Source organism: Meleagris gallopavo, chromosome 1 (assembly GCF_000146605.3).
Source record: "Meleagris gallopavo isolate NT-WF06-2002-E0010 breed Aviagen turkey brand Nicholas breeding stock chromosome 1, Turkey_5.1, whole genome shotgun sequence".
Classification (NCBI taxonomy): Eukaryota; Metazoa; Chordata; class Aves; order Galliformes; family Phasianidae; genus Meleagris; species Meleagris gallopavo.
The window spans coordinates 56,810,986-56,837,460 of record NC_015011.2 but is presented as its reverse complement, the minus strand read 5'-3'; the positions used below and the strand labels follow the sequence as shown (position 1 = coordinate 56,837,460).

The following is a 26,475-nucleotide window of genomic DNA, read 5'->3' as shown; positions in this document are numbered from 1 at the left end:
AATTCCAAAATCACCAACAACTAGAACTGTTCAGCTAGTTTGGTTTGTTAGCTTGTTTTTGCTTTCAAGAAAAAGAACATTACCTAAATGTTGATCCAACATTTACTAATTACTAGCAGTAATATACAGTGATCCATACTTGGTAAATACTTAAATTCACAGTCAGTGGGTCTTTCTAGTTTTCTAATAACACTCTTCATAATTTTTTTTCTAACTATTTTCTCTTCCCAATAAGAATCCACTATCTTTTTTATTTTTATTATCTTATTTATTCTTTTTTATTATTTATGAAGATATTAAGCTCTTTATAGAATTTACAAGCCATGAAAGCTTTTTACATCACCTAGTTGAGATCAAATCAAGGAACAAGATATGCATCTTCATATTGCCATTATGACCTTTACTCCCCCTAACAAATAATCATTGAATCCAGGCTGTTTGAACCAAGACTGAAGAAGCAGCAGTTTTAAAAAACTTCTGTAGGTCAGGGAAACAAGAAGGCAGAAACATGCTGTTCATCCTTGCACTGAGAGAGACCAAGTTGAACTTAGCAGCTGAGGACTCTGTTTTCAACTGTCAGGTAGATAATCTGCACAAATGCTGCCTGGCAGCCACTGCATGTACAGATTAAAGACAACTACAGCATGGGCTTCTCAGGATTTCAGGAGCTGCGGTAAAATAGGAGAAACAAAGGATAATAAATACAATTGTTCACTGAATTTGTTACTTATTGCACATTCTCTTGGAAATATCTATTAGTTTTAGTGCAACCAGCCATGGATTTATTGCAACTACAAGATTCTCTGACCTATGTTTCCATGTCCCTTATACACACATATGTAATAGACAAACTACCATGCCAAAATGTCTAAGTGAGATGCTCTAAAATGAGCTATATATTCTACTCTGGTTTGACTCACCAGTAGTGTCATTCTCTAGCCTGTCCCAACTTCCTAAGTACAGCAGCTGTCTCTTGTTTCTCATACAGTCAAAAGCAATACAAAGTTCTTCACTCCTAATCATGATGCCTATCAGGTCCTATTTTGACACAGATATCAAGTGAAGAGGACATTTAAAACTCTCAGTGAGACACAGGTCTCAGTTCTGAACCCTAGAAAGCTGATGTTCTACAGCTCACCAGCTATGTCTGCAGAGTCCACAGCCACATGAGAGTATTCCTCTAGCAGAAAGCTTAAACTATCATGGACCTTAATGCCAAAGTTTGTACCTACGTACCCGATAACATTCTGTTTGGTGGTGCCTTGGCCACAAATCTTAGCCACAACCTGTTTAAGCTCAACAACATATATTCAGTGATGTGAGCTATTTTGAAAAGGTGCCAGGACAAACCAGCCCCTAAACAGCACTGAGCAGACAGGATGCAGGAGTCCTAATGTTTCAGATAGTCTGCTCTGCCTAATTTTGTCAAGCCCACATATGATGCCTACCAGCCTGGGGCCACGCGAGGAACATCTGCTCCCCCTGGTACCCAGCAGAGATAATAATACTAAACAACATCACATGCCAAAAAGCTCGTTCTCTCTGTGAATTGATGCCAAAGCAGTCTCCACATGACATCAAATTGTCCATCTCCAGGAAAACAGACTGTGAGCTCACAGACTCAATGTGCCTTCTGAGTTATTTTCATGGGCTAGACGCCTGAAAATCTATAGCAACAAGAAAAGGGAAAAAAGGCATCTGAAGGAAAACGCTGATGTTTCTCTTCATTTGACTACTGTTATTACTCGTTATCGTATCAGAAGTAATAGCACTTTCCAGTCCGATGTCCCATTGCACCAGGTATGGTACAGGCACGCGTATGGGAACTGTTGTGTCATGGCCTGAACCACTGATTGAGCACCTGGGGAAAGGACCTGGTCAGCCCTGGGAGCACAGGTGAAGGCAATTCAGCTGTGTGACCAGAAGGGGTGAAGCCTGGCTGCACCTCTCTTAGACCTCATTTAAGGGCTGACTGCCACTAGGGAAGGAACTCTTTCTGGAGATTCTTCCCTGGTGCAGCTTTCCTCTGCAAACCTGGAATCTTCTGATATGAGTAAGCAATCTTTTTCCCTTCCCTTATAGCACCTTTCTATCATACTGATCCTCCCGTCGTATTGATGTGCCCACTTACTACAGCATGCCATAACTAAGAAACTCCCTCAGAAGGCTTAAAGGTACTTTTAAAATGAAGACTTTCATTTTACAATGCTTCCATTTTTATACACTTTCATTTATGAACATATGAGATAATATTCCAAACATAAGATGATTTCAGTACTAGTTGCACCACAACAATGCAGAGAAATTTACAATAATATATTTTACCAAAATTATAACAGATACCAAATGACCTTCGGGATCAAAGAGAACCCAGGAAACCCTGGTTTCACTATTACAGATGGCTGATTTCTGTTCCCAATTTGTTCTGGCCCTTTCTATTTCTGTCTCCTCCTTGTTTTTCCCTTAGGCTTTTCTTCTATTTTCCCCTCATGAAATCACTTCATCTTTGTTTCTCAGCTGATTTACATTCTTCAATTACTTTTCTTTCTGTTTCTCTGTCTAGCACCTTATTCGAGCTGCTCTCTCCACTATGCTTTTGCCATGTGCTTCTAATGCAGCAGAAGGCACAATAATTACTTTCCATATAGCCTACCTGATAACGGGAACAGGTTACTCAGAGAGACTGTGGATTCCCCATCCTTAGAGACATTCAAGGACAGCCTGGACAGGGCTCTGTGCAACCTGACTGAGCTGCAGTTCACTGCAAGGGAGTTTGCCTAGAAGACATTTAAGTGTCCCTTCCAACTAAAAAAATTCTATGATTCTAACACATTCATGCAGTAGAAATAATCCTTTAACTACTAAAAATAAAAATCAAGTTGCCTGGTATTTTAACTGAGTGTACTAGAGGATTCTTTAGAACGTTTAACTTAATGTGTGCTATTTTAAACTGAGTACTATTTCTCCCCATTTTAATAACAGCGCAAAAACATCAAGTAATACCTGAATGCTATTTACATCTTATCAGTAAAGCTAGAAGTAGAGCCCAGATGGTTCCAAATCATTCTTAAGAAATTCAATTTTTGGAAAATGCAGAACTTTTCTAATTAGCAACCTTCAGTTTAGACATATATTTAAATTCTACATTTTTTCACAAAGTCAAGCCTAAATTCTAAGCAGAAGAACCAATATTATTAAAGGAAACAGGAGTTTCAATGTTGACGGCTTCTTGGGATTGTTATGTGCTCTGAAGAGGCAGGTGGAAAGCACAGCTGGGTGACTAAAATTTTCATTTTGTGAACATAAACTGCAAACAGTCATTGATGAATGAAATATCACGCTCCTTTATTTATGAAACAGTAGAAAGCCTCAGCCAGAGGAGCAGTGGGCATATAAGTAGCACAGAGCTCGGCATACTGTTTTACAAGAAATTGAGTAGTTTCCTCCAACTACCTCCACAATGTTATAAATGAGACATTCTTTCAGGTTCCTCTGCTATCCAAAACAACTTGTCACGTTTAGAGGCAATGCTATAACTGAAAATATACAGCAAAAGCTTACAAGAAAACCCTACTTTCATTGGAAGTATGGACGTTTCTTAGTTTGGACTTTACAGAGTTGGAAACTTGGTTTGTTGCAACACCACATAGAGCACGTTCAGACTATCCTGCAGTGACCCTTGAACACACAAACAAGAGCATTTTCCTTTTGATGATCGTTTGCAATTTCTGCCTCGCTATTTTTGTGTTAGATCACTCTCTCAGCTGCAGAATTTGCATAACAAAACAAACGCACTGCCTAACTATCTGTTGCAAAGTAAGAGAAAATAATGGCAAATGCTCTTTAAATCACAATGTAAGGCTTTAAGCAGGTATATGATGGCACACATTGTCAGCAGGAGTGATTTTTCAACCAAAGATATCACAAACTAAGCATTAATCGCCACACTGAAAGACTGCAAAGTGCTCCAACGATGCTAATGACCGTGTCGCATGAAATGGCAGGTTTGCCAGTATACAGTTAGCTTGGGTGGCATGAATTACAAGTTGTTTGTTACAGCCACCTCACAATGGCACTATTCAGTTGTACACTGGTAACACAGTGATTGGCAGATCTTTGGAAAAGAACGGTGCAGCAGCTGGGTAATTCCAGCATATTCCTGGTTTAAGTACAATAAGAACACTGAATTCTAATCATGTACTCCCTTCACTGTCCTTTCCTTGGCTAGAATGAGCCAGAATCTATTTTTATGTCTCTCTAGCAAAGTTACACAAGGCATATAAATACACTGACAAGTCCACTGGTGCTTTAACAACAAGATTTCTCATATTAAAAGTGACTTCACAGACTCATTCAGCACGGAGAGAACATAATTTCTCTTCTTACAGAAATGCTAAAGATTTTGTAGAAGAATAAGAAAAGAAACTGGGCATGAGAGTCAGGTAGCAGGATTCCCATGAGCACTGTCAGGAAACTGTCAATTTTCAAAGCTAGCCATGGCACTCTGGCTATACCAGAAATTAAACTCTGCATATGATGCCATGCAAAAATTCATTAACAATTTTCATGGAGGGCAAGAACTCATGAAAATCAAGAGGCATCCTTCCATTCACCACCAGATAAACTGGCTCAGTTCTCCAAAGACTCAAATTCATGTAGACTTCTGAACCACTGTGGGTGTTTCTGAGATGCTGAATTCTGAGACACCAAAATAAATGGCTCCTCATTAACTAGACAGTTTTCTAAGCAACATGTACAATACTCACAGGTGACTGGAGATGCAAAAAGGTAAAAATATATTTAAGAATGATAGTATATCTTTAAAGTATTGACAGAACACTAGTGATGTGGAATGCCAATTGACATATTTCTGTCTGCCTCCACTGGATGTTCAAATTCTTCACAGAAAGAGTTTAGTGCTTTATCAGTCAGATGCTGAAGCACTTTTGGTCATGCTTCAGGAACTTGCTGGAAAGTGAGAATGGGAACCATTCGAGAGTAGCACAACCATAAAGCATCTTTAACATGGCTGCATTGTTTCTGACACGCCATCACCAAGATGAAACATCATCTAAAACTGACAGTGAATTGCAGTGTGATCCTTTGTATGACTACACTCTCCCCTGAACATGTGGACGGCTTCCGCAGATTAGTATGTTATCAACATGCTGTGCTCACAGCTGCTCTGAGATCATCTCTTTTACAATGGTATGATTAACAGTCACCTACCAGTTTTCAGAACAGAAATTAATTTTGTTAAACCTTTTTCATTAAAAAATTTATGATCTGCACTCGTAACAATCATTTCATGAATTATGGGAGAAGGTAACTATCCCACTACCACGAAAAATATTTATGACAGTATCTGGGGGGTCAAATTTGCTTCTAGAAGCCTTGTACACATAATATGACTAACTGCACTGTGGTCCCAACTGTCTATTCTATTAGAGTTTTCATTTTGTGTGTTACTGTACCTCCATCTTCATTTACCCAGTAGAGAAATAGATTCATTGTTCCAACTTCGGTTATTTGGTGATCTTCTCCATACAGCCACAGAACCTGCTGGCAGCCTAATTCCAGGGCTTCTTGCTGAGCACAAATAGAAGAACCATAATTCCTTTCAGAAACAAAAAGAAAGAGCAAACAGATAATGAGTGTCTGGATGAGTATTTGCTTATTTCTATGGATGGTTCAGTACACATCTCCTTTATGAGTAAGTGCTCTGTTTAATCACTGCTTCTCCCTGAGATACTTTACTGGAAGTTCTTTCCTGGTATTTTACTAAATCATTTTGTATCAACAAGCCAAAAACTGTGAATAGCTAAGGAGCATCAACAGCTGAAACACACTCATTCAAATTTTCTCAAAAACAAATCTCCCATTTTCTGAATGCTTCAATCATTGCAAGTAAATAGCTTAGCAAATAATTTATCCTTATGTAGCAGCTGGAATCCTGGAGAGAGAACAATTCCCATCCAGCTCATGGTTTTTAAAAAGTAAAAGTCAAACTATCCACCTCACCTTATATGTCAGGTGAATAGATCTCTTGAAATACAGAATCTTCAAAGGTGAGCTGTTTCTTGTCCAGTAAAAGACATTTACAGAACTAGTAGCTCTAGAAGCTACAGACTGGCCTTGATGAATTCTATATCCTGGAGAGGCAAATGTTTTTGTAAAATGCTGTCTACATGGTGAACCTGACTTCATAATTCATGTTCACCCTGTACCTGCTCTAAAGGGGAAAAAAACACAAACCCTATTGCTTCAGATCTTCAACAGTTATCACAAGCCCAAGACAGCAGCTCCAAAGTGCTGACTGCTCTTGAATTCACATCTCACCTGTGGGCTACAATTGCCAATCAAGTCAGCAGTGATTCCAGAGTATTCTCATTGTAACAGCTGATAAAATAGTGTCCAGGAAATAATATATTTCCAAAACTAAACAAAACCATACAAGTAGACAGTAAAAATCTCAAAACATCAGAAGAAATGTAAGGAAAGCAATTTTCTTGCCACTTGATTCTATTAGCTCAACTAGGCAGCATTTGACAAATACTTGTCAAATTGAACATCTTGTCTAGAAAAAAACCTCTCAGGAAGGTTTAAGAATCTTTGTTTAAACCAATAACCAAGTATACATAATGAAGTCACTTTATCTAACAACATCCAAGTTGCTTGCTCTGGTGAAGTCCTAAGCAGCTTCATTCAGACAACTCAAGTACTTGGACATTAACCACTATGTAAGTGGTGCTTTGGCCTAGTTCAGCAGAAAACTTCCAGACCATGGTCAAGTACACACAAATAATTGTCTTTTGATTTTCCACAGACACCTGTATACTCCCAGCTTACTGCAGATGGCTTGTCAAAGACAGTCTGCTAAGGCAGAAGTTCAACAGTCAACACTGCTGACTGCCCAGCTGGCAGCAGGTTGCTATAATGAATGCTGTATCACAGAAGTTGTATCTTCAGTGTCAACTTCTGCAAGGGAAGCAGTCGGAGTATAATATGGACATTTTCCAGGCCCAGTTTCTCAACTTGAGATGATGTATAATTCTCTCTCCAAGAAGTCCAAAGAAAAAATATGCAATTGAATTGTGTAAGAAATATTAAAAAAATACAGTTTTGAAATTCTTGTCATAGTATGTTGTTTGCTTAACTCCTGTATCTAATACATCTATTTCTGCTGCCTTAGATTAATCACTAAAAAAATGAATCTCTTTTTTGAAGTATATGAAGATTCCACACAAATGCAGAATCAGGTTTACTTACCCTCCCAATTTGCAGTCTCCTGTTCCTCCTTTCCAGGCTCTTACATATTTCGGATCTGCCCATAATGATATTGGATCAAAGCATTCACTTGAAAAGTAAGCACCCACAGGGCTCAGTATGACATACAGGAGGGCTTTAGTTGGCTTCTTCACTCCAAGAGAAGGCTAAAAATAAGGAATATAAGCAAGGCAAGTTACTGGTGAACTTCGTTCCAAACATCAAATGATGTGTAATTAGCTTTGGAAACACTTCCACTCCCTCCACAACAGGGAGTGCTTTTACCAGAACAATGTGAAGATCTGCAATGAAGAGGAAATATTTACCTAAATTCCTTCCCAGTCAAATTAATATAGCCGTAATTTTACATGCTGTCACCATTCACTTATGGCTTTTTTACTTATTTATATATTAATCTTGAAGCTATTTAAGAATTCAGAAATTATCTCAAAAAACCAATATGTAGTTCTATGAATTGATCAGAGTAGTGGCATGTGAAGCCATGTGAGGACAGATGGAAGGACCACTACTAGCAATAACAACAGTGTAGAAACCACAGTCAGCTGTATTAGTGATGAGAATTAGCCAATAACTATTAGAACTGGAACTGCTGGAGAGTCAAGTGATGGCTCTGTGCAGAGTGACAGCCTAAAATGATTTATCTATTGTAAATGGTTCACACAGCAGGACAGGAAATAACCTGCTTCCTGCACCCCCTCTGATGGCTTCTCACACTTCAGGTCATCATCATCAACATTTAAAGATGAAGGAGAAAAGTCTGACATAGGTCAAAGTCAAAATTCTCTTTAGCTGTATGATTCTTAGCAAAGCTCCAGATCATGTGTCTAACCCACTTAGTTTTCTATTCTTGTTGCAGGTTATACAAAAAAAACAAAAGAAGTTTTGCAATTTACATATATTAACTGTATTATATATTTTGTATGCAGCCCAAGACGATTTCTCTTCAACTCAGTGCGGCCCAGGCAAGCCAAAAAGTTGGACACCCACACCTCAGTCTAAACTGACTACAAAATGATTTAGATTGGAATGAACCTCTGGAGGTCCTGCACTACATGCAACTCTTGGGATGTTGTATGCAGCTAAATGAGCTACTTACTATTTCCTCTCCTCTCAGAGGAACTAGTCCCCTGGAAACTACAAGCTCGTCCTTGCTTTCTTAGGTTAGGTCTCCACTAAAACAAAAAATGTTATTTAAAAGGACCAAAACTCTAAGCAAATACTCTGCACAAAGTGCATGAAGCTAGTCTGGGAGGTGAAATAATAGTGTAAACATGGAACTACTGGAAAATTCAAATAAGCCTTCTTCAGTTGTAGAGAGGGTGCTTTTGATTTCTGTCCACCTTACTCTTCCAGCAAAAGTTTTAACAAGAGAAATATTAAACAACTGAGAACTGCCTCATTCTAATGCAACCATTCAGTAGATATAACGATTAGTTTCCTAGCTGGGTTAATTTGAAAAATATTTAGCAAAGCATTTCAACTCAGAGACAACATGACACTTGTTGTCTGTAGAAAGACCAGCTGGCTAACCTGAAAGAAAGCTCAACAGCAAAAAACTTCCAAAACAAAACACGAAAAAAATATCAATTTTTAACTTTAATACTTTACACAGTTGCTGAATGGTGATCTATGTGAAAATTTGCAACTACTTTACAGAGATTAAATTAATGAAGTCCTAAAGCATGAGTGAAATGCAAAAAGCTAACGTAGGTTAGCCATGTATAGATACAGATATTGCAGAGGAGTGACCTGCTTAGTTGGGAATCATATATTCTTTAGTATCTTTGTCCTACACTTTTCTATTACAGCTTTCTCTCTTTCTGCTAAGAAAAACTGTAAAGTTTTAATTAAAATAAATAGTTTCTAATTAACTTTATAAATACCACACGCTTCACTTATATTCATATGCAGCTCACAGAGCACGTGCTAATATCTAGCTGCTAAGAAGTCTCAGCTAAAGTCAGGTTCTTCAAGAACAAATTAACACTGTTAGTTCTGCTAAGAGTTTCTTGTAGAAGAATCATAATTTATTGTATAAAATCTTCCAAAACTGTACAGAGCGAATTTCTGTTCTCTCACATATTCCCCGGGCTATCAGTATTTTAAAGGCATACATTAACATTTAAAATTTAAAAGGCATTTGTTCTTTTAGTATAAAAATGAAGTTTATTTAAATTTTACTGTAATTGCTTAGAACAGGCGATTGGAACACTTTGCTCTGTGTTCTGAACCAGTATGTCCACTAGGTGGTGGTGTGGTCAACTTAAATTTGCTAAGTAGCGCTACAGGTGACTAACTCAGGTAAAAACAAAAAATAACTTCTGCCCCAACTGTAATACTCTTGCCTACTGACTGCTGTGTATTTTCCTATATGGATGAAGGCTTTTGCCTAATACAACCTAATACAAATACACTCAATTTAAAAATTAAAAAAAAAGAAAGTTTAAACCTCAGTTCCAATTAAGGTAGGACGGATATACAGGCTAGCAGCAGTTGAGTATGGGACCCACTCCTTTTCCACTTCCACAAGTTTCCGGATGCACTCTAACAGCTCATTCTGGTCAAAGCACTGGGAAGGAAAAGAGAAAGGAAAAAAATCTAATTAAGAAATACAACCCAAACACTGTCATCTTGATAGATCCATATGTTATGTTGAACACTCATCAGCCCATAGGTTTTTACAGGACAACAATACCTTCCTTGAATTAATTTCTTAAAGGATTCAAGATCCCACTGTCTTTGACTCTGTTCCTTATTATACACTATCCTTAATGTTCTCCTGATGCTACAAAGCATCCTCCTGAGGTAGATAAAAGGAGCCACTGATACTTCTTGCCTTCAAAGCACATGGAGAGAACTCCTTGTGCAGCCAACTCCTTCACTTCCCAGGGAGTGCTGTGAGCTCCAGAACCCATCTTCTGCAAAAAGCAGAAGAATCCCTTGGGTTATGCTCCAATGGGTACACTAAGACTCCCAGATTTACTGCAAAGTAAGCATAGGAGGAAATTAATTGGCCAATATACAACTTCTAAAAGCAGCATCAAGTTCCAGCACGAACAAAAAAGAAGGCACTCAGATGTGAAAGGGTTTAACTGAGGTAAAAAGAAAAGTAACAACAGTCATAACAGAGGCAATTTAATCAGTAGTCTGCATGCAAGTACCTACAGAACAATGGTCATCCCTCAGAAAAAAGACTGTATTTATCTGAAGGACAATGGAGAAAGGAAAACATTTTTTTTAACAGAAAAAATAATTTCAAACCATTCACTGAATAGGATCTCTTAAAGTTTAAGAGAACTATTCAAGAGTTAGTGTAGTTCAGAAGTGTTACAGTACCATAAAATTTAGGAGATTTGCACTCTGAAAATAAAAATATGCTCTGACTTAAGGAGAGTAAGATGCCTTAGCTACGTACCGGCAGAGTCATTCGTCTTGCTGATCGTGCCATCCTGTCCATGTTGAGGCCTGGCCGGAACAGGCGGATTTTGCCATCCACTCCACGGTAGGCCTTCAATCCTTCAAACAACTACCAAGCCAAAAAGGAGGGAAAAGAAATCAAATAGTAATTGAGGCATGCTATCTCATGATGACCTGAGTAAAAGTAGGACATGCTTTTTGGAAACGAACGAACTTCACTTTCCTGCTCACAGTACTCAAAGCATAAATGCTAACCACTTAATCTTTGCAACACACTCCTGTGAAGTAGCATTATGATGTTTGTATAAAAAAGATTACCTATCCATGCTTCTCATACATCTTCCTGTCAAGGAACTTACTGATAACCTTGTAATTTGGTTACCACCATTAAAATTTGTAGCATGTGTTTGACTTAACTGTGCCCTCATATCTTGACTGCTATCAAAGGCTGAAGTAAAATAATATTCTTTTTTATAGAAAAGTTCTGTTGCAGTTCTTAGTGTAGCTGCAGCAAAATCTTGGTCACTCATTTCCCCCATATGTCCCTTTGCTGTAGAACAGGGTTTAGTTAGCACGTGAGATAGGTGCACCAGCTTTGTACTAGAGGAAGAATGCAGGTGAATGCTTTTTCTCTACTTTAAAGGAAGCTCTGTCATAATTACCCCATCAAACTGTAGAATGTAGATGGTTAGCAATGACAGTAAGTTCACCAGAAACTCATCCCAAAAGGGCCATCCCAGTAGAATACTCTACAGTGTATCCAAGCAACAGCAAAGGCACCCAAATGCCCACAGAATATCCAGAGTTATTTGCAGTTATAGACTGATAATTTTCAGTCTTAGTTATAGGTAGATCACTCATGTATTACATAACTTCACATTGATACATACTTATGTAAAATTGAAGGGTCATTCATGCTTACAGATTTTAGATTTTTAGAGCTTCTTTTCTGAAGCATTTCTTTGCACAGTAAATTTCACTTGAAGTTCCACAAATTTAATTGCATCACTTCTATTCTTTTGTTTTGTTGGAAATACATTCTATATGATTGGAAGACAGCATGTGTAGGTTTTTGATTCTGGAAAAAGAATTCTATATTTTTGTGTAAGTACTTTTAATACAACACTCATGGTTTCATTATTATCAAATTCTACAACATTTTCCTATTAGGATCACTGAAATGCAGTATTCAGAATGCTTCTGTATAGTCCCATGACAGAGTTAGGTCTTTCCACATGACAAATTTTAACTGGGTTGTAACTGGGTTGCAGGAATCCCAGCAATTTTCCTTAGATACATTCAGTTATGCAGCAGAATTAGAATTAGAACCCAACTTTTTGCCTTCAATACGTATCTTATTCCTATCACAATGCCAACCTTACTAAAAGTTTAGTACATTGTTTTGAAATTTAAACAGTTCCTAAGATTGCAGCTACAAGAAAAATAATAAAATAGAACACAATGAAACAAATATCTTAGTAAGCAATGGCATAGTTGGTCTAACGGTTGATACCTGGATATGATTTTGATTGTGTCATTAGCTAATACCACATTTCCGTAATGCTAAATGTTCTTATCACAGAACAGTTGTTTCCCCCCACCCTTCTCCCAAAGACATTTATAGAACTTTTAATGAAAGGGAAAAGGAAGGAATGTTACTACTAAGATTTGATCAATGGTTTGAGAGAAATAAGAATTACTTCATTACTGAAACACAAAGTCTTCTCAAGCTGTTAAATCTTTTGTTCCAAAAAGTTTTAACCTTCCAGAGCTCAGCAAAACCTCTTGCTCATTACAAAGGGAGACAGTGATGTGCTCCAGAAATGCCTAACGTGAATAGAAGCAACTGTTACAGTTGCTTGATGGTTAGTTACTACAGTAGTGTGCAAGCAATACTGTCTGACATCTGTACATCACAGGAGCTGGATCTGAAGTTCAGCAGATCCAGTCTATCACACTGCATTATGAAGGGCAAGGAAAAAGGGGAGGGAATGCCAAATTCATCATTTTTATTATACCCACTGCGTATTCATTGAGCCACAGCATTGGCACCAGATTCTCCTCTGTCTGTCCTCTTGTCTAGAGGAAACGTGATGCAGTAAGGGTAAAAGAATAAAAAAATGGAAAAAAATAAGAGCATATTCATATTAGCAATGATTTCAAACTGGGCCAGAGGCCAAGCATTAAAGTAATATGCTACTAAGAGTGAAATATAGATTTGGGACTCCAGCGTGGTTTCTTGCTCCTTGGGCAGATCAAGAGCTGCAACATTGATGACAAGGACCTATTATAATTGACGTAGGACTTTTGGAGGCTTGCTGACTAGGTGGGAAAAAACAGCAAACACAAAAAGCAGTCAAGGTAGGAGCTCAAATGAGAAGGGAAAGAAGGGAAATGCTTGATCCTTCCCTTCCACTACCAGTTAAAAAAAATAAATAGTAATAATAAAAAAAAAGAAAGAGAAAATAATAAAGATGCATAAGCACCTCCACTAACATCAGACTCCCACCTACTCATAGGTGGAAGGAGAAGCAGGCTTCCATTTCTACTCTACGCTCACATGTAGTTCAGTGTATCCTAGCAAGGCTCTCATAGATGTGAGTATAGCTGAAGCTGCTCTGGAGACACAAAAGGCAACTTTAGACAGTAAGCAGCTAAGCATGGAAACTATCAACCACGCTGGTTTCCGACTCAACATTTCATTTTCCAAAGTTCCTTGTTGAATATTTTCTGCTTGAATATAGCTGGATATGCTGAATGCCTCAGATCTTGTCTGGAGCTCTCCAGACCTGTTTGGAAACAAGCATCTGTCTAGTCTATCCTACAATCCAAGCCATGGACATTCAAAACAGCTTAAAATAAGCTTCACAAAGTGCACATTCAGTCCTCAAATTAAAACTGCTCTCAGAATCTCAACAGTTTTATCCAGGGCTTCACTGAGTTACATCAATGACAGCAGCTAGACTGATCCTCTGACAGTTTGCCTCGTCAAACGAATTCGACACCATAGAAGAAAGTGCTCACCTTCAAGTAGGCTATGAAATTAAGTGAGCTGGAATCCACACACCAGAGCCAAATCTGAGTTTTATTAACATAAACATAATCCTATCATAAATAAGGGAAATATTCTGGAAGGACATCAGCTAACAGCTCAAAATGCACCTGGATACTAAGGCATTAACTGTCCGTGTATTACTATTACTAAAGCTATGGTTTCAGAAGCTAATGAAACAAAGACGAGGTTTCCAAAAGGACTCAGTACTCACTTCAGTAGCATAATGCAGAGAAGAACAGGCTGGATGCAAGGAGAGGTTCTGAAGTGGTCTAATACAAGGTTTCTCCCAACCTGAAGCTGAGGACCATTCAATTGTCAGCATATTATCAGTGAACACAGTTCCAAATACCAAACCACTGGGGTCTGGTTTTTCCTTGAGAGTCGTAGCTGGGGTGATGATCAAGTCTGAAGCCTGGAGGAACATGAAACCAAAATGTATACAAAATAATGAAATCACACTTATTTAAAAATGAGCCCACATCAGTGAACATGGACAAACATAATATTTCAAATCTGCAAATATATTAATTGACAGAACTGTTAACGGTGGCTACCTTTAGGTAACTGGTAAAGTATTTCTGTGTATGTACATGCGGAGTGCTGCTTAGACTGGAAGGTGTTAGTATTATCTGAAGCACTCTTAAGTAGAGGAAGCAGTGCAAGGTGAAGAAAAAACAAAACACACAGACAAATAGAAAATTACCAGACAAAAATTTCTATGACAATTAGATAACACATCTACATAAGTTCCAAAAGCTGCCACTTGCTGTATCACAGAACACAAACAGATCATCAGAACCTAATCCCCCTCATAACTAAGCAGGCATGTTACATGGATTTTTCTCTAAATCGTAAAAAAAAAAAAGCGTAAAACAGGTGTGAGATCAGAGTCAGCAGATTACTTGGTCATGCTAGCACGTCTGCCACATTTGTATTTTCCTAGAAAGAAGGCTGTATGTTCCCCTGCATAAGCAGTAGCGACTCTCCCTTGCTGCAGAAATATACCATAGATTTTTGTAACTGGGGAGACGGGTTATGTTTTTTTATAGAAGCTTGGATGGTGTTAGTCATTGTAGAGAACAACGGGAAGAAGGAAAGCAAGATCTCTAGCAAGTCACTCTCCCTCATACACATAAAGGAGTAGAACAATTGGAGAAGTGAAGCTCCATGTGAAGCTCCATTTTCATTCTTAACAAGACTCAGAACACATTGCAGACCCCCACAGGAAACATTATTCTTCTGTGCTCATACAGAATAGACTAGAATGCAAGTAATCAGATTCTTGTTCAAGTACTCGCACGAGCACTACTAAAGAGGGTCTGCCAGAGATACCACTCATTTTGACTTTTCAGACCCAGCATGGGTTTTACAAAATGCAAAAAGATCAGTCTCAAACTTTTGATAAAGAACACACACACACTCGTCTCTGTAAATAACCTGGTTTTCAAGAGGTCTTTAATGAACAGTGGCCTGTTTCATATTGGCAGTATTTGTTGCTGTTGTTCTCCCTAATAGCTTAGATGTGAAATTAACTTAGAGCCGGAGCACATGAGTAGCTAAAAGCTTGTTTCAAACTATCTCCAATTACAGGACTTGTCTGGATATTACAGTGCATTAGCCTGGCTGAACTAATGCATAAAGTGAGGAAACAACAAGTACTCTTAAAACTCTTGAGAGTACCCTTTATCCTGCAGACGGTCAATGCTCCAGTGGGAAAAGCAGGAAATAATAATGTCTTGAAAATAAAAATGAATTGTACCTGACAACCTCTTATCATGCGCTCTGAAAAAAATATCACAGAAGACTGTGAATGAAAATTAAAGCCACAAAGGAGTGTTTGGAGTTTTACACAATGCAATTTTGTGTTGAGGAAAACGCTTATGGAGGAGTAGGTTGTTGACGGGGCTTAAGTAAGAAATTAGAACACAATTACATCATTGTCTTCATCTCAGGGCAGAGACGCTTGAATCTCAGCTTCTAAAGAATTCATATTGCCAGTGGAATTAACAGCACTCCCTGAAGTCAGGGCACCTGTCTAAGCTCAGGTAACTTTCATTAAGGTGATTATCTTTACACTGAACTGGTTTGAGGATGGGAATTATCATATGCAGTCTTGACCCTCTACAAATCCTGATTTTTGCCACAGTTTGTGTCATCCTCATTTGCGGTACCACAGCTAGTTGTAAGACAGCTCTTTATACAGCTTGATAAGCTTAACTGTATTAACAAATATCCTTTAAGGGCAATGAAGGATTTTAGTGTGGCTTTTCTAACAGGCCCACAAGCACACACAGAGGGAACAGCAAGCTGCAGCCATAAGCACAAACATCCTTCTGTGGGTGCATTCGGTATTTATTTGACCCAGTTTTGTCACCAAAGCTATTCCTCCAGCTTGACGGACCTGGAGTTCAAAAGATCCCTGGAAAGAGTCTCTGTTGAGTGATAATAAAATCATGCCAACCAATCAAAATCAAACCAGTGAGGGTGGGAGTGGTTGGAGAGCCCATCCTTAGGGGTATCCCTTCCTAGCACAGCGAGGCCTCGGCCTCTTATCTGAGAAGCGCCTGCTGATACCAACATGACTTCCAGAGCAAAGCTTTCACCAGCCCAAACAATGAAGATGTATTACGACCTCCTGAAACTAAAATTCATCATTTGATCAAAACACATCTTGCAAATTATGAGCTAAGTCAAATTAACTTGACATGCTGATCAGTGTCAATTTTGCCCAAAGCTGTAGCAAGATATTCTTGTGCCCCTAGCCAAGATGTGTCACTTTGGTGTTCATTCTATCCAGCCTCTGCAATTGGCATAGGGGGATTTGGAGCTGACAGCAGCCTCTGGACAGTCCAGAGCTGTTATGCCCGTTACTAAAACCTACCTTTCTTACCCTACAGAGATGTCCAGAGTGAGAGATTGTTTATTTCATCCTACTCCTTCCCAAATGTCATTAGGTGTGGCTGTTTTCACCACACTGAAACTACTAGACCATAAGCAGTACTGAGGAGCAGTATATTGAGTATAATGGGGAACTCATTTCACATACCTGAACTTTTCAAAGCGCTATTCTGTCATTTACTTGAGTACAAACAGAACTAACAGTCTCAGCTGTAATGCAGCTTACACATTACCTAACCCTAATGGCAAGTTTCAGCAGACATCCTCAAAACATTAATGTACACACCATGAGACTGATGAGACTGACTGTAATCTCTCATGAAACAGGTAACCTCTCTGACTGGTAGTCAAAGTGAATCATTCAAGATCACAAAGCAACTGTAATTATTAATTAGTTATGCTGAGTTTTTAAGCATATCTTAGGAAAGATTAGGGCCTTCTGATGCAGTAACAGATATGGAAGCATAAACAAAATTGAGTAACTTGTTTTGGCTATGCTTTTGAAAATGTGGTTGCAGACACAGAGCAGATTTTGAGGAAGAGATTACAAAGAACACAAGGAGTTACTGTAGAGGGGAGAGGCAACAAAGTGTAGCTGGAGGAGCTGAGCAGAACCAGGCTGGGACAAAACGGGATAGTTTTGAGGAGGAGGGCACCAGAGCTGAGGATGTTGTTTTCCTGCCCTTCAGCCCTTCTGGCTGCTGCATCTTCATCATTGCCTTTGGACCCTTCCCGAGACACACACCCCTGTTTCAGGAATCCATTCTTCCTGCTGGAAGAGCTACCCCCCTCAACACCTTCTGCCTGTCCACCTTAACACGAGGCTCCCTCTGTGTGGCAGGCTAAGGAAAGGAGGTTTGTACTACATGGAGAAGCAGTGCTGGGGAAGCAGGCTGGGATACTAACTAGGTGAAGTAATACACCACTTTCCATAGTCTCTGGAATCTGAAATACTCTCTTATCTTTGCAAGTTTTTTTTGGCCTTGCTGTGTCAAGGAGCGGATGGCTACCTTTCTTCTGTAGCTCATTAGCTCCTTCTCCTTCAGTATGTCAAGGTGCAGGTGGCAGAAGGTTGCCCCTATTTCTTGCTGACCCAAGCAATTTTCTCAGCAGGCTGAGAAAGCTCATCCATTGGATACCTGCAGAATCACAGAGTTGTAGGGGTTAGAAGGGACCTCTGGAGATCATCCAGCACAACTCCTCTGCTAAAGCAGGTTCCCTACAGCAGGTTGTACAGGAAAGTGTCCAGGCAGGTTCTGAATATCTCTAGAGAAGAGTCCACGGCCTCTCTGGGCAGCCTGTTCCAGTGCTCTGTCACCCTCACAGTAATGATATTCTTCCTCATGTTCAGATGGAACTTCCTATGTTCCAGTTTGTACCCATTGCCCCTTGTTCTGTCACTGGGCACCAGCCCAGCAGCCTCCTGTGGCAGGGTTCAGGCTAACATGGAAGCACAGAAGTGCTTCCACAGAGCAGCAACTCCGAGCAGCCACAGAGAACAGCAACCTGATCCAGAAGAGTGCTCATCACATAGTCCTACTTTCTGTAGGCTCATGTTGTGAATCATGTTTAATAGCCAGTACTGAACAAACAAGCATAGTTTGTGCCAAGCTATTGCCAAACTCAAGAAACCAGGGATGACACTCCAGCTCCTCCATCAGGGCACCAGACCAGACAGTCGCAGTGCTGCTGCAGGAAGAGGGAAAAGGTCACAAGGGCTGTGCGTCTTTTTAGGGTAACCAGTTATTTTCTCCTCCACTGCGACATAACAAACACTAAGTTGTTTGCCTATTCCTAAGTCCTGCCTTAGAAATAGAAACACTGAATACTGCTCTCGTGGATGCAACCTCTTCTTGCAGTCCTTATTTTGCTCTCAATTTGCCTGACTTACTATCTCTCAGCTCTATCCACTAGTCACTAGCAGACATGACAGCAGCACAGTCTACTTAAGCAAAAAATGAGAGATTTCTGTGCTGATCTTGGGCAAACCACTGCCCTTTGCTTTTGTTTATTTTCTCATGTCACACTCTTTAAAAAAAGACTGCTTGTTTTCTGGGGCAGAGACCATCACTTTCTGTACGGAGCTAAGACCAGCACGACTCTGATCACAGCAATAAAGTCTACAGCATAAACAATAAGATCAATAATGATTATATTAACTCTAAACAGAATAAGACAGTTAAATAAATTCTTAGGAATTTATTACTAGTTTACAAGTATAAACAGTAAAATAAGCTATCCTACAATCCCTTTACTGTCATTACTATTTTAAATTATTGCAGAGCCTGAGGCTTGAAAATGGAAATTATGCCAAGCAGGAAGAAAATTCTAATTTTCCTGTTATAAAAAAAGAGAGAGAGAAAGAGAAAGACACAAAATATAAAACTATATTCTGCAGCCTCAGGGAGAATACCTAGAAATTTTTCAACATAAGGCTTCCATGAAACTCCATTTGGGAATACTTGTTAGCACACGTAATTGGACTAGGGCCTGGAAACATTGCATCGGGTTGACAGTACACTGGGTAATAAAAACAGAACAAGTGACAAACCAAAAGGGAGACAAGGCTCTGAATCACTTGTGAATTAATCATGGAAGCAACCAAAAATACGGCCAGAAGGACTTTGTCTAGCTTTGTCTGGACGCCATCCTCTGCAAGGCATGTATCTAAACTAGTCATAAGAGATATTTATCAAATATTTGTCAAACTAAAGGATGAGTTTCTGCTGCGCCCCTCAAGCAACAGGAAGAAAGGAAGGAGGGAACAGCACACTGTTGACTTCTTTAACCTTTCCCCTCACCTGATGGATGCTCCATCTCTGATGCAGGAATGTTTGATTTGCAATAGTAGGCAGGCAACACAAAAAACTGTCTAGCTCTAACGATGTAACAGGTATGTGGTTGGAATTGACTTAAACTTCTTACCTTGGAGGATGAAAAGGACACACAGTGCAGCTCAAAATGCTATCTGAAGTTTTCACAATGCACCAGAAATTACATAAAAGGGCTGGAAAGCTACAGTCTGGCTAGCTTGTAGAGAAAGCACAGGAAAAAATAGGCCTACAAAACACACAAGCACATGGATACAGCAAAATACACTAACTACGTTTTGAGTTTTTCCATATTTACTCAAATGTTGTCCTGCACCAACTCCCTTTGACATGATCCAAAGGTCACTTAAGCTAATCAAGGCCCTTTCCTCCATCTTTGCAGAAGTTTGGATTGTAAGGGAGGCAAAACTACCTGAATCTTAACAGCCACACCTATTTCTATTCCTTTGGTTAACTTAAATGGATTAGTAATCCTTTCTTGTTTATTTTTTGTTGTTGTTCGTTCATTGTAGTTTTTGTTACAGTCTTTGTCCCTTGCTCATTAGTTTGTTCTCCACTGATACAAGTTTCAGAAGTCAACTATTTTTAAAGAAAGATGAAGAAAGGGAACTTCTGCAGATTACAAGGAAATCTTCTGATTGATATCAAGGTAATCTTAAAGCAAATTCTTATTTCATTTTATCTGGGTCTATCTCCAGCTAATGGTATTTTTGGATCTACTAAAAACAGTCATCTAGTACCTCATTTTTCAAAGAATTACATAAAACATTTAAAATATGACTACTACCTAAAAAGTAAACCACAACGTTGGACCATTATTCAAGATAACAAAAATGAGGCAGTGACGCATTATTACATCTCGGTCATGTTAACTACTACTGTTTACTAATAGTTTGGCAGTTGGCAGGAAGGGAGTATGAGCAGGCTTTAATGCAGTCTAGACTGAAGGACCACTTGCTGCAGCTCATTGCTACTGCTGGTCAGCTTACTTATATAAAATCCTCTTTGGCACTTACAGCACTTCATATCTGCAATGTAGATATACCAGAGCTTTTGCTCAGAAAGAAGCAATTCCATATAGAATGATAAATGAAATCACAGTCAGCAATTCTGTAATAGCCTGATTCCTTCCACAGGAAATCCTCTCAGATTCACATTCAAATATTTCCACAAATAAATGACTAGGGTCCTTTCCTACTTAAAGAGCACATTAACTACTTAGACTATTCATGTTATTTACTGTTAGTATATACTGCTCCCTCAAAACCTCTGGCACTTTGGTTAACATTATTACTGGTGCTGTGCTTTTGCTTGCTTACAACTGCTGTATTTCTGCATTGTAGCATAAACACAATGTTCCATTTTTAGAACATTTGCCTAGAAGAAGGTTTGAGTCTAACACAAGCTGAGGCCTGTGACACATAACTGGAATAGCAAGATCTGTGATATTTCACTAATACCACAATTTTGTATAGCAGTGCAGCACTTTAGATGTTTGAATAATGCTGCATGAAAAATACAGAAGTAAAAATTTGGTGCAGAAAATTTAGAGATGCTACTGTTCTGGGTTCTGCAAATACTGTAATTTCTATTTCACACATTATTAGTTTTAAGAAGCCTTACTGATAGAAGAAATGAATTGCAAACCTAAATTTCAGACAAAGAAGTTGGAAATATTTGGCTTAAGTGACCTGGCCACTCACAAACATGTTATGTGGACAGCCAAGAATAGAATCATAATCTCACATGCCCAAGTAATGGGCAGTTACAATTAAATCTTCTTACCCCTAGTTTAATAAGATTGCAAACATGCAGGGAGGTGGATTTATGGAAAGGAGGCATTCAGAACTTTCCACAGAATGTCCCAAGCTGAAAAGGAACTACAAGGATCATTTCCTATGGAATTTAAAAAAAACTTCTTTTGGGAATATAAAGTACTTTCACAATACAGTCTCTTCTGCAGAGATTAAAGGAATAATTTTAAAATCTCAGTTAACTATACCTGTCTTTTTCTCTTACTCCATCTCTCTCACGCCGGTAGGCAGAAGTTAAGTTTTATAAATTGCCATAAATTTCACAGTTTGATCTGCCACAGAAATGCCCTGTCCTGCCAATTCTTTCTATTCAGTACTTCCCTACAAACAGGTAACATGTATGAGATTAAGATAAAATTCCTTTAGCCTTGTAGGCCATTAGTTCATGAGAGGTAGATCACAGGGATGATTTCAGAAGCAAGCAGAAACGCCAATGGAGTCCGACAGAAAAGGAAAACCAAAAACTAAATTCTCTTCCTAATTCTCAGTTTCTGTTTATATGTGTTCAGCAATGAAAACATTTAATGTTAGACCTGGGGACTTCGTAACACAATTAGATTTGGGGAAAATAAAGACTTCTTGGAAATGAGTACAAATAACACACATTGTATACATTTCAGTTATATGTAAGGAATCCCTGCTAAAGTTTTGCATTTTAAAAGCTATTCTTCACACCTTGGGAAAAAATAAGTACAGAAAAAAATACAAACAAAAAGAATTATCTAAGAGCCTTGCACAATCTCAGTGCTCTTAAGCTCCTACTTAAAAAAAGATAAAGTATCACTTTCTTTGTGCTATAACTTAACTGAGCAAAACTGTTCTCTGGCTGTTTTTCCAGCATTTTTCTTTTATCTTTGCTAAAAGCTCCTGTTATTTGCTGAAGACAATTAGCTTTATTTGCAAATCCTACAACTTCAGATAATGGGAATATCCGTTTCTCTATTACAGCTCAGAAAACCTATTTGCTTTTGCCTGTAGTGATTAGGGGGCCATTACACATCTGAAGACAAATACAGAACTCCTTCATGCCACCAAGCCAACACTGAATAAAGCTGTGGCAGCTGTCAAATGCTGCCATAGAGATGGGGTCCCCCATAGCAAAAGAAACCTAACTGGAGACTGCTGGGAAATCATTCCTCAGCCTATCACAAAGAAATCCTGGTGGATTATACTTGCCATTGCTCAGCAGCATGTCTTGGCTACTATGGTGACACTATCTATTGCTAGTACTGGATGACAATAGTCTTGATTTAGAAAAATCAATCTGCCTTAAAATGACAACAGCAATACTGACCAACATTAGTGCACCCTCCACCTGTGCACAGAGTCTGCGCTGCCCAGTGACTGTCAGCTTTGTGCAATGTCTGTGTGGATGGAGAATGTCAGAAACCATTTGGTATTTAATCTCTCTGCTGGAGCTGGTTTCCTGCTTAGCAGGTGAAAGTGAAGGACATATATTTGATTGTAAATCTCCTGAAGAAATTCTGCAGCACGTATATCCTCTGCTAGGGTGCATAAACAAGCATTAAGAAACTGCATTCTAATAATATTATTACACTCCAATTGTTTCAATCCAACACATGAAAAAAAGCAAACGTTATTTCCAGTGGTGGAAAGCTAAGTCAGCAGATTCAAGATAAAATCAGATGGACCTTTTCTAAACCAATGGCCAGGTCACAAACACTAAACACTGCTACAAAACTAAATACTGCTACAACAACAGATTTGGCATTTAGCTTGGTAACCTGGTCAACACTGGCTAAAGCTGTGCACTGCCACAGAAATGACACAAACGTGATCTAGCCTACAGTAACTGATAGAGCTTCAACTTAGGAGGTTCAGACTGGTCATGAAAAAAAAAAACAACATATTTTCTTAGAGAAGGGCAGCAGGGCACTAAGCAGATATATCACAGCTGACCTCACTCATCCAGTGCTAGTGACAGTCCCACTGTGAGTGGGAAGGAAAATGGACTAGCTGACATGTCGCTCTAAGAAACAACAAATTGGGTTTCATCTGATCAATTAACATTCAAAATGAGGTCTAATATAGTATTTAAAATGGAAACACGGGGCATTTAAAAAATAAAAGGTAACAGAAGAATCAACAACAAGTGCCCATATGCTTTGACAGGTAAATAATTCATTGATTTCAGCAGAACATGACAAATAGAGAACAAGGCAGAGAGGAAGAAAAATGAAAATATATATATACCACGTAAAACTGCTTTATATTTGTTAGCCTTATACACGATCTGCTAACTACAATGCACGTACGTCTTCAGTCCAAAAACATTTCAGCATTCTCTTGATCCATATGCTCACTTAAAATAAAAACAAGAGAATAAAAGTGCTATGTTCTTCCCAACCTCTTCAAGAAGTGGAACTCTCACAATATCCCAGTGTTATGCCACCATGACACATCCAGTAAGTTCAGAATTTATATAGATGTTTCATCAAACTAGACCATTTTAAATGTTACTTTTTACGCTTGTAATTGTTGCATTAGAAGGGAAGGAAGAAAATTTGGTAGAGAAACATTTTTCTTTAAACAACAACAGCCTTGGAGATTTGCTTATTCTTCATTTGTCAGCAACATTTTCATAAAGGCAATGTTTTTCTTAAAAAAAAAAAAAAGACTTAACTGCTTGGTATGAAAGAATGGATGGATCACTCTTATTTCTAGAATAAGGAATCCTACATGAAATCATATTTGGCAGGAGTTATAGGCAACTTGAGTTTCAGAGGTGTAATCACGGCAGTGAATCACAATAAATAATGAAGTCCAATTAATACAAACATAGGAAATGCTACTGTTAGGGAGGCTTCCACTGAAATACAGTTTTGAAAATAGGGATATCTTCCTCTTCAGGAAAAAAAAGAATGTTTCCAACTTTTTCTAACATATAGTACTTAACAAGAAATGCAGCATAATGAGTAATATATATCCTAAATCTCAACTGCCTAGATTAGTCCTGTAATATGACTTTATTTATAATTTTAATATATTTCCAGAAGAAGATACAGCCTTTATCTTCAGTGCTATTACATTATTTGTCAAGAAGGGGAACCAAGGCAGAGAAACAGAATCAGCACAATGTTTTGCACAAAGCTATCCAAGCTCACAGTCATTCGATGCAAAGGCTACGTGTTTCAAAACATGCAGCTGAAGGTCCTGTTACAAGGAACAGCTACATCAGTGTTAAGAGCCCTGTAAAAAAAAAATCAATGTACATAAAGCTTTAAGTGGCAGTGTCTGCCTTCTGTGGAATTACATTTTCATTTTCTTCATATTTCAGAGGTAAAATACATTACAGCTTTAGATCTCTGTGGAAAAACCTGTCAATGATTTTGGTATTTATCTGCAGGCTATACCTACAGTGAGGAAATAATCTTCATGCTGTAAGTTGTGAAATATTTAGCACAACAACAGTTAGATCACAGCTTGGGCTCTAAAATGTCACAGCAATGCAAGGAATAAATACTAAGACATGCATCATTACAGCAAATTTACCCTATCTGCTGTCTTGCATAGTTAGACACCAGCTCGTGTCAAACTGGAAGCCGTGCAAACATATTAGCATAGCACTGTTCTCAGCTTAGCAAGTCCAAGATCTCAGCAGGGATTATTTGAGCCCAGCACTGTCCTGGCTGGCCCACATAGCCTCAGTCTGCCATGGACTCGCATCCCACTGGCATGGAGCCTGGGACTGGCTCTGCCTGCAGGGACCGTGCACGAACGCTCGTAGTTACTTGGAGTAGCATGAGGAGCCATTCATTCACACACAGAAACTCCACTTACACATATTTCATTCCACTGCCACAACTCCTAAGATTAGCAAATCAATCCAGATCCACTCATGAAGTACAGCTACTTCATTCTGCTTTGGCACAGCCAGTATTCCCTGGAAGGTCTGTGCCATTTTGCTTTTAAAAATAAAAAGAGCCGATTTGCACCGTTAAGATTTCCAGCTAATTTTAAATTGCTTCAGATAATCAAAACAAGGAAAAACAGACTACATAATACGTCCTTACAGTATTTCATGTATCAGTTTCCCAAAGAGAAAAGGCATTCCATGACAGTTGCATAAAAACGAAAATTATCTTTCCTTTGTAGGGATTGACAACATGAGAGAAAGAAAAGGCAAGCAAAGATGCTTTCGGTATTTTGAGTTCAAAATCAGAGCTAATACACATACTGAGAGAAAGCAAATTAAAATGAGTGTGGAAACACAGCATTGTGTTACTCATACAACATTCTCTGCCTTGTGGTAATACAGTGAGAAGAATGAATGCATTGAAGAGCTTATCAAATTTTGAATCATCACCATGAAGTGCCTTAGAAATGGCTGTTTCGAGGTACTACTGAACACAAAATGATGGACAGTAGCAAAACCAGATACATGCATTTTTCGGTTCAATGCTCTGAAATACATTCAGTGGTACAAAGGATGACTACACGTTCAGTTAGAGGCTTCAGATGCTCCTCCTAGAAGTGCTCACAATGCACAAAAGCTTCAAGTATAGCTTCTTACATTACAGTCACATACCACAGCCAGTTTATATATGTATTTTCACATCTGTATGTATTTTCATACATGTGAAAGGAGAGAGAAAGATTTCACCCTAGTGGAAGGAAGGAGCTGGGTAGGTAACTCCTGGAGATTGAACGTTTTATACAATACAGGAAACTGTAGTGCAAATGCTGTTTCCTTCAACATTTTTTCTCTGTTCCAGGATCACTGGTCATATGTCAACTCTAATACGTAAGTATCTTGGAAATCACAGAGCAGTCCAGATTAGACTTTTGACTGGAAAAGTGAGTCAACTTAAGGAATTACTGTCGCAGTTAATATAAACAAAGCCAATTCTGACCTACTGACTTAACAGAAGTCCATAAGAATTGAAAACAGCAATCCACTAGCATAGTGACTCACTGCTCCCTAGATCCTGTATGTTACATTCCTTCCTTCCTTCGCAAACATACAGGGATATTGAGTCCACCTTTTAAAGTCAGATAGAAACTACAGTAAAAGTCAAAAAAGCTCACTCTACAGAAAGCACAGCACTGCATTCTGAAAAGAAATGAGGGGTAATCTGGCATTCCAACACTAGCATCATCCACTTTAAATAGCATGTTTTATATAAGCATAATACCATACCCTCTTAGCTGC

General features: G+C 38.7%; 1 protein-coding gene across 1 annotated transcript in view; it reads right to left on the bottom strand.

The window, feature by feature from the left end:
* The window catches only part of BCAT1 (branched chain amino acid transaminase 1), a 63,317-nt gene that overhangs the window by 15,611 nt on the left and 21,231 nt on the right, over positions 1–26,475 (bottom strand). Inside the window, exons 3-7 of the mRNA XM_003202509.3 lie at positions 13,971–14,171; positions 10,703–10,813; positions 9,737–9,856; positions 7,270–7,433; positions 5,475–5,617 (exon numbers count right to left, since the gene is read on the bottom strand). Of these exons, the coding sequence (XP_003202557.1) occupies positions 5,475–5,617; positions 7,270–7,433; positions 9,737–9,856; positions 10,703–10,813; positions 13,971–14,171 (739 nt within the window). The remainder of the gene's footprint in view (positions 1–5,474; positions 5,618–7,269; positions 7,434–9,736; positions 9,857–10,702; positions 10,814–13,970; positions 14,172–26,475) is intronic.